General features: G+C 42.6%; 1 protein-coding gene across 5 annotated transcripts in view; it reads left to right on the top strand.

Moving 5' to 3' along the window:
* Positions 1 to 1,420: 1,420 nt before the first annotated feature.
* KRAS (KRAS proto-oncogene, GTPase) overlaps positions 1,421 to 8,943 on the top strand; it is a 30,905-nt gene continuing 23,382 nt past the window's right edge. For 3 of the 5 annotated variants that reach the window (XM_072875335.1, XM_072875327.1, XM_072875298.1), the window contains exons 1-2: positions 1,435 to 1,563; positions 2,745 to 2,867. In XM_072875335.1, the coding sequence (XP_072731436.1) occupies positions 2,757 to 2,867 (111 nt within the window). In that variant the 5' untranslated portion in view covers positions 1,435 to 1,563; positions 2,745 to 2,756. Of the gene's footprint in view, positions 1,564 to 2,624; positions 2,643 to 2,744; positions 2,868 to 8,943 lie in introns of all 5 variants that reach the window. The other 2 variants (XM_072875307.1, XM_072875317.1) reach the window with 2 other exon arrangements.

Here is an 8,943-nt window from a genome sequence, read left to right as displayed (position 1 = left end):
CCCACAGAAGTCCGTAGGACTTTTGTCACTGATTTCAGTGACAGAAAAGACTCGCTTCAAGAATACAAGAAAAGCTCGTCTGATCCTTTGCGGTCTCTGCCTGAAGACACCATGTTTCACACAACAGCTCAAAGATGTGTTAGTTTTCCACCCGAGTCTTAACACCTTAGCATCAGGGAGTAGTACTGAACACCACCACAGGGGCTTTGGATTATTTACGTGAATTAATTGCAGGAACACACTTTCTAAATGAGACGGCGTAGTCCCAGAGGGTTAATGCCTTCGATGCTCAGCTGGGTATGGCCCAAAAGCAGAGCCCCTTAGATGCACGCTGAGAATGAAAGAAGCTGGAAGTTGTCACACGCAGTTGCAGAGAACAAAGCTCCAGCCTCTTAAATTAAAACTCTTGAACACCAGATGTGTAGACACAGCATTATTTATTTTTGACCTTCCAATTTAAAGAGGGAAAGCAAAACTGGCCAAATTAATCCCTTGTGTGAGCCAGTCGACATCGCTGGTTACCCTCGGAATAAGCTTCGTTAGGAATAAGGTTCACTACCTTTGTCTGAGACCTGGCAACACGCTTCAAAAAAATCTTACTGCTTGGGATGTAACACAGGCATATAAATGACGTTATAGCATATTAACCTACACATTAGAGCCTTTCAATTACAGGGAATTATGGTTTTGGCCTTTTAATAAGAAAACAAGCTTCTCTATGCAATTGTTAACTTGCTTCCAAAAAAACCCCTGTGTTTATTAACTTTTATACAGAGCATTCCAGTAGCTAACAAGAAAGCCTTGCATTTTATTTTGAAATGAATGAAAGCCGACCAACTTTAACGGACGCCCAAGTTTCGCAGCAGTTCCGCAAGGCCTCTGCTGACATTTTCGTGACCGGCTACGGATAAAAATGCTTTTTCTGTTTAGCCACTGTCTTATGCCTGCCTCGGCCACGCAGCCACCGCTCTCCCCTCAGGATGAACCGGTAGAAGGCCTTACGGCGGCAGCTGAGCCTCTTTCCCCTCAGCCCCCCGGCTCTGAGGAGCTGCGGCGGTGCGCGCCGGCTCCCCGTCGGCGATGAGGGAGGGGGGAAATGGCGAGGAAACGCTGGAATTGTACCTATTTCCCTTCACCCCCCTCGAGCGCACACCTCCCGGCCACGCTTTCCCTCACGCTGCCACACGAAACGCCGCCTGCGAGCCCCCGGTGCCCGCAACGGGCGGCACCGACCCCTTCGGCTCCCCCTCCCCCCGCCCCGCCGCCTCAACCGCCCGCGGCCGCGGGCGGTTGAGGCGGCGGGGCGGGGGGAGGGGGAGGAGGGAGGAGCCGGGGCTGCCGCAAGGGGCGGGGGAGCGCGGAGCGCATCGATCGCGCCCCGTCCGTCCATCCATCCATCCATCCACCCTCTCGGCGCTCGGCTCCCTCGGCAGCTCCAGCCCCAGCCCTCCCCGTCCCCCGCCATTTCAGACCGGGACGGAAAGGGACGCGGAGCGACCGCCGCGGCGGGGCGGGCAAGGGAGGCGCCGGCGTGCTCCCGCGGCCCGCTGCAGCGCCAGGCAGGTACCCGCCTTTCTCCCTCCGTCGCTGAACCGGGACGGAGCCGCCGCTGCTTGCTTTCTTCCCTCCTTTCCCTTCGAGGTGGGGCAGGGGGAAGCGGTGCGGCTTTCCGGAGCCGGGCACCCCCCTCCCCCGTCCCCCTCCCCCGTCCCCCTCCCTCCTCCTGGCGTCTCCCCGCGGAGGGGCAGAAACGCCGGTCGACCGGGCGGGGGCCGCCTCCCGGCGCTTGTCCCGCTGCCGCCCGCGGGGCTGCGCCCTGCCCCGCTTCCCCTCCACCGGCATCCCCCGGAGCAGCCTTCGCCTGCCCCTCCGCCGTCCTTCCCCGCGGCGCGGGCGGTGGCTCGGCGGCCGCGGGAGGGGGCGGCGGGACAGGTGGCCAACGCCCTCTGGGAGCCCGGCACCCGGCGGCGTATGCCGAGTCAACCCCCCACCCCTCCCCTTTTCCTCATATATATATATATATATATATATAAAATTTTTTTTTTATCCTCCTCAATCTTTAAAACCCCCGTGCGCGGGGCCGAGGCGCCGGGCCGGAAAGTTTCGGCGGCCCGGCCGCGTCGCTGACTCCTGGCTGAGGGGAGCCGGGGCGGGGCGGGCAGCGGTGCCCCGAGCCCCGGGGGAGGTGGGGGGCTCCCGCCGCTGGCTCCGCGGCGGAGCTCGGGGGGCGGTCGCGGAGGGCTCGCCCGGGGAAAAAAAGAAACAACTGAGGAGGTGAAGTCGTCAGGTGAAGCTGTGCTCGCACCCGAGCCTGTCCCCTCACGGGCGTTTGCAGGAGGCGGGTTCCCGGGTTTGTGGTTCAACCTGAGGGGTGCTGGGTGTGGGCCGGCTTTCGTAAAAATCCGGGAGGTCTTCCAGAGTCACCGGGGCTTTGGGAGAAAGCAGCGGAGAACAAAAATCTTTGCCCCGCAAGAAATATTCCTCGACCATTTTCAGAATTTAGCGTATCCTTGGTTTTTTATCTTTTTGTAATCGGTGCCTTTCAGCTTAGTGCCCACGCTATGTTTCCTATGTATAACTTTGAGAAATAGCATTCCCTCACAGCTTTTTGTCTTGTCTTTCAGGGAGGGAGTTGCTTTCCGGTAATAGTAAAGGAACGTGATACTGAATGAAAATGCACCAACAGCATCCTCATTAGTTGGAGCCTGACTCTTTCTGCTTAATGTTGGTTTCTTTGTCATCAGGTCTGCTAAAAAATGACAGAATATAAACTTGTTGTCGTTGGAGCTGGTGGTGTGGGCAAGAGCGCCTTGACAATACAGCTAATTCAGAATCACTTTGTGGATGAATATGACCCCACAATAGAGGTAAACTCTTTCATCTTATACTTTTTGTGAAGAAAGATTATCAGTAATAATGGTAGTTTTTTTACTTTTGGACAGTTACCACAAAAACATAGAACAAGGCTTTATAATAAAAAGAGCTGAAAGATAACAGCATCAGACCAGCATTGGAGAGGAAATTGCTGTGCTTCTTGATCTGGCTGTGGAACAACAGCTGCAGTAAAAAATTAACAATTTTGGTCAATTGAAGTATGGTGTTAATTGCCATGTTTTGTTGGACAGTTTGGATGCATGTTTTTAACATCTCGGTGACAAAGTATTTGCCAAATTCACTTGAAAACACTTGGCAAAACTCTTAATGGCTTTGCATGCAACCTCTTAAATGTGACTAATGTGACTCTCCTTTTTGATATCAAGAAGGAAAGTTTGTAGTTCTGAAGTGTAAAGCATCAAGCTTTGTCAGCTCCTGTCGTTAGGATCTGTTTCACACGGTAAGAAAGGTGTCCTGGAATGTTATGGTGAATGAAGCAAAAATTTGGAGCCTGACTTTATTTATTTTTTTTTTTTTAAACACACCAGTGCGTGTTTCCTAATCTAGGAAAAATGTTATAAGACAGCTGCTGTAGTGGATTCTTTGGAATACATGGCACATTTCCTGAAAAACTGAAATTGTATTTAAGCTTTAAAAGTTGCAATATTTTAAAGGTTTTTAATGAGCAGGCAAGCTCTGCCTTTTAAATATAAGAAAAATACTAGTGTTGTCTGAAATCTCCTGTGGATCGTTGGATTTAATAACCTCAGACCATATAAAAGGAGAAATGACACTATAATTTACCCAAGATTTTTATGTTCCCAGCACTGAAGCTCTGTAGCTTATGACTTCATTTATATGTTTATACAATGAGGCACTTCCAAGCTCACTTGAAGGAGTCACAAGGGTTTAAATCTAGGCTTAAAATGGTGAATTGGAAAATGGCTATGTAGTCATTTTCAGGTAGATGTAAGCAAAAGGAGCCAGTGCCCTGAGATGGTAGGAAGCTGTCTTACTTTAGTGAAGGACAGGCCTGAGTTAATGTGCCCCAAATAGAGATGTGTTGGCTTGAATTTGAGTTTACCTTAATGTGCCTGTGTGCCTTCTTGTGTCTCTGTTGCATGGCCAAGTAACCTCATGTATGCTTGTAGGAGATTTTGTGAATAGACCTATGGAGGGAGGAGGAGTGTTTGACTTGTGCTAGGAGAGCAGCTCTTTCAGTTGCTAAGATGTGAAATCTTAAAACAACAACCACCCAAATTGTGGTTAAAAAACAGAAAACACACAAAACTCATTGTGAGGAGCTAGCAAAATGGGATTTTACTTTTTCCTGCAAAAGGAGCTTTGGAGGATGTTGGTCTTTGTAATACTTGTTCATCATCATCTGGGTTTCTCTTAGAGGTGTGTTTATGTATTACAAAAAGTTCTGTGGAGGTTCTATGTTACAAGTTGTCATATAAAGCCAAAACTGTGTAAACAATTTAGGAACACAAAAACTTAAATGCCAGTATTTCTAAATCACTTGAGGAATTTTGCTAATCAACAAGCTGGGTGTTTTGAGGAATACCAAATGCATCTTAATGTAAAATAATAAAATGAAAATACAGTTCCTTATAGAAAGAACCTAAAATCCCATAACTGGCTTTTGTTGGGTAGTGTGCAGGATGACTGTAACACTGTGGTGTGGTCCAGAATCAGTATGTTCTTCTGAAAGAAAGAAGCCTTTAACCTAATGGATTTTACCAGCATCCACAACTTGTCACATGCAACAGTATTAATCTTCTGCGACTCCTACAAGTTCTTGTCTGAGTACTGGTTACCATTTTTGTCTTATAAATTCTGAGACCTTGAGGATGGAGGCTGTATCTTCCTACTCGTGGTAAATCACCTTGTGTGCGCTCACAGTGCTATAATCATGTAGATAAGCTTGTAGGGAAGAAATAATTCAGTTATAATGAGTGGTCTGTGATTTGGAGTGGCAAACAGGTTGCAGAGAATGGGCTTGTAATTGGGTTTAAATGCTTCAGTCCTTGCCTGAGCAGAATCACATTCAGTTGAGAAGGGTTGCTTGATTGTGCTTCCTGTATAGATGCACTTGTGGTGGTAGGGGCTGATCAAAGAACAATAGCTGTAGAGTGTTTTTTATGCAGACTGAGGAAATAAGGCTAAAGTTGCTTTGACTGGTAAATAATAACAGTCAAGACAGTTCAGTAGTGTCACTACTATTGTTTCTCACTTACTACTGTTTCTTTCATTGCCATACGGCTGTTGCCAAAATACGCATTTTTCCCTTGCAGATAAATAATCAGGCTAAATATTTTGGGGTAGACAGAGAAAAGAGTTCAGTGCTCGTTATCTGTAGTGGATTCCATAACTACACAGTTATTGAATAATTTTAAATCTTTCCTGTGATTAACAAAATGAAACTCGACACTTCTAAAATTCTTATGTTGTGAAGACATGATGCAGTTGAAGAGAGGAAAAAATATACTAGTTACTTAATCACAGATGCATTTACAATGTTAATGTTGCTGCTGTTTTCAGTGGAATAGACTTAATGATTCAACAAATAACTTGTTTGGAAAATGTCAAGTTTCATGGTGTGCTTGAGTATTTTATTTACTTATATCTGAGCATAGCAGATGATGGGGGGGCAGGGGGAGGAATTAAAATGAGTGCATGTTTGGGTGGCTACTGTTACTCAAATATACATGCTTTATATGTTTCCTGCTTCAAATAAGATATGAAATTATATGTCCAAGCACAGATTTATAGCCAAGCAATTTTAAGTGTGGGGTTTTTTTAACTGTAGACACACTAACCCTTGTAAATCTGGCCTAATACACAGAACAGTTGGAGTAGTGCCCTCTACTGGTCGAGGTTTGTTAAATCTTTATTTGCAATCTCTTGTGTGATAACATAATTCTGAATTTTTTATTTTTTTTTTTACAGTTTCAGCATGTTTTAGTGCTAAATATATGTCATCTTTTAAATGTTCTAGAGAAAGAACAGCTTTCCTAGTTGCCTGTCAGAGGTTTTTCAATTGGATTAGCAAAATCCGTTGGCTGATTTAGGAATACTCATACTTAAGTCTGTGTTCTTAAATGACCTATGCACCTATGAAACTTCCACCAATATTTAGTAATAGCTTAGTCTTAGGACCTGTGATATTTTAATATTGAATCACTGGTATAATGGATTTTTACAAAATAATGGTTACTAGTTTAGATGGGATTTATTAAGGAGTGGGTGGTTTTTTTCGATAAATTCCATATGTAGTGTATAGCTGAGATCTCCTATCACATTTTCTTATCAGTGCTTGTGAACAGATGGAATTATTACTCCTTTAGCATAATTCATGCTGATTTTTATGGCTTGTTAAAGGCCAATAAAAGCAGGTTAAGTGATTAATGAAATTAAAACTTTTTGATATAGATATGCTGAGTCTGTATCCTGGGGAAAAATTGCAGATTCATGTTTGGAGTTGGGTACTACTTTGAAATGAAATTTTAGTTTGCATTTTGTTTCTACTTAATAGCCTTTTATAAATTATGAAATTTATAGATTAGAAGGTTGGGTTTTTTCATTGTTGAAGGGGAGTCTTGCCATTTAGGTTCTGCAGTTGCATTTTGAAGCAGGACTGCCACAAGTACTGTAGTGGCATAACCTTTCTTTTTGGTACATCCTACATTCTGTTTTGCAGGACTTGATAATTTTTACAGTATGGTAATACTTAGAGAAACAAATTTTATCTAGGGTATGTTTACATTGGTATTTACGATGATGGGGGTGTGGATCCCAGTACCCTGAGCTTTTAATGTGGTGCTTCAGTTTTCTTTCCTACAGTGACAAATGTGATTTTAGGTTTGATGTTTTGCAGGGGGCAAAAAAGCAAAGTGTTTATTATTTCAATAGCTTGGAAGGAAATCATAAGCTTGAATTCTCTCCCACGTCTTTCTTTTCCTTCCGCCTCAAATCCCCGTTCTAGTTAGTGACAGAATTTTCTCTCCAGAAGTGGGCAAAACAAATATCATCTCAAAGCGTTCCTTCTTGTACCTGTGCTGTGCTTTATGGTGGTGCATCTTTGCTACTACTGCTAACATGGTAGGCATGCTAAAGCCAGCAGTTCTTAAAAGTGATTTTTTTTTTTCTCTTAACAATGATTTTCTTTTGATGAAAATTACTTAAAGCTTTTGTTTAGAGCTCAGTTGAGGGGAATTTCTTTTCCTTTGAAGTCCTAAGATGTAAAGGAATAATACAGGCTTTTCAAGAACTGTTTTTCATATTTTTAAACTAGCAGTCAAATTGCAAGAAGAGAAAATGAAAGCTTTGTAAATACGCCTAGTATAATGATAGAAGTTCTACTAGTACTTCACTGTGAACTGTGATAAAGGTATCGTAGGACATGGGGGATCTGCTGTTGAATTTAAGTGAATTGGAATAAAGATGCGTCCTTTAGGGGGGTTTTTGGTGTGGTTTTTTTTTTCCTTTAAGCAATGAGATAGAATATTAACCTTATAAAACATGTTGGAGCTTGTATATTTCTCAGCTGTATCGATATTTAAATGTGGCTTCTAAGTTTCTGAAGTAAGTTACCCACTTCTTACTTGAACGCTGAATTTGCACTTCTGTGAAATAAATATTTCCAAAATCATGTTGGAGGTAAACTTTTATCTTTAAGGTAAGCAGTCAATATTTTTTTACCTGATGCTGATAAATGTCACCCAGGCTCAAGATAAATGTGAGATTCCAGGGTTTGTTTAGTTTAAGGTACTGATTCTATACAATTGTCTCCTGCTTGTTTTTTAACGTGAGCAACAGGAAAGAAGAGAGCCTTTTGTAAAAGTGCAAATAGATAGAAAGTGCACAGGAGTAGGTGTACTGTGCCTTAAAATGGGTACAAAGGAAGGAAGGTCATTCTGAATTTGTCTTGAAGTTGGCTAGAGTTGCAACTTTAATTCCCTTCTCAGTAGCTGAGGCTCACTTCTGTATAGTGTTTAAAAAGAACAATAGCAATATTGTGTTAATCTCTAACTAAAGGATCTGAAAGGTAATACTGAGATTTTGTGTTTATATCTTTTATTTGTTACAAGTACTGTTTACTGAGAATAACTCGTGGCACTGCTCAATGACCTATTTTTAAAGCTTATTGACATGGTTTTATTTTGAATATATAGATGTTTATAGAAAATGGAGTTATAGGGAAAGTAACGCTTATGTTCTTATTGCTAAAACTGTGTACTCATAGAAGCCTAGCACCGAAAAGAGCTGTAAATAGGCATTACTATCTAGTTGCTTGGGACTTTGTACAGATTTTAGCCACTTGAATCAGTGACCTGAAAACTTTGAATTGATAGCACTGAAATAATTTGTTCCAACATCTCTGTGAACCAACTCATCAGGGTTTTTATATGACTCTGGGTTAGTCTGTCTTGGATAAAAAGCTTGAACTTCAAATATATCAACTCAACTCTGACAGCTTAGTAACAAATATCATTATATGCACCTGCTTAGGCATACAAACCAGATTTCCTGTCCCAAACACTGAAGGCTTTTCATACTTCATTTGCTTTTCAGTGGCATAGGTTTTTGGAGTTGTCTTACTTGTGAACTCTTTGTATGTTATTATTTTGTACACTGTTGTGGAACAACACTTTTGTAAACATCCATAGAATAAAGGTCAAATTTTACTTTAAAAAAAATAATTGGTACATTGAGTGAGCTTAAACAAAGTCAAACCTTTTAAAACCAGGATTACAAGTTTCTTCAGTCCTTCTATTAACAGAGACGAAGGGGAGATGCTTTTGATCTGGATCCAGTTTGTACTTTTTGTCCTTTTGTGCAAAATAAGAACCTGTCCTTTTTCTGTGTGTGTGTGTGTGCATGTGTACTGTTACTCACTGAATATTCAGAATACAGATAATAACATGTCCTTTCAGTGCTCTTTCCAATTCTGGATTACTGTATACACGTAAATATGGGACACTATTTTCCTACTGCCATTTGTGCATCTGTAAAGTTGGATTTTAACTCTGAAGTGTTTTCAGTCATGCTCGATTACTAGTAAAC

Source organism: Ciconia boyciana, chromosome 1 (assembly GCF_034638445.1).
Source record: "Ciconia boyciana chromosome 1, ASM3463844v1, whole genome shotgun sequence".
Taxonomy (NCBI): Eukaryota; Metazoa; Chordata; class Aves; order Ciconiiformes; family Ciconiidae; genus Ciconia; species Ciconia boyciana.
Note: the sequence above shows the minus strand (reverse complement) of the source record. Positions and strands in the feature narration are given on the sequence as shown.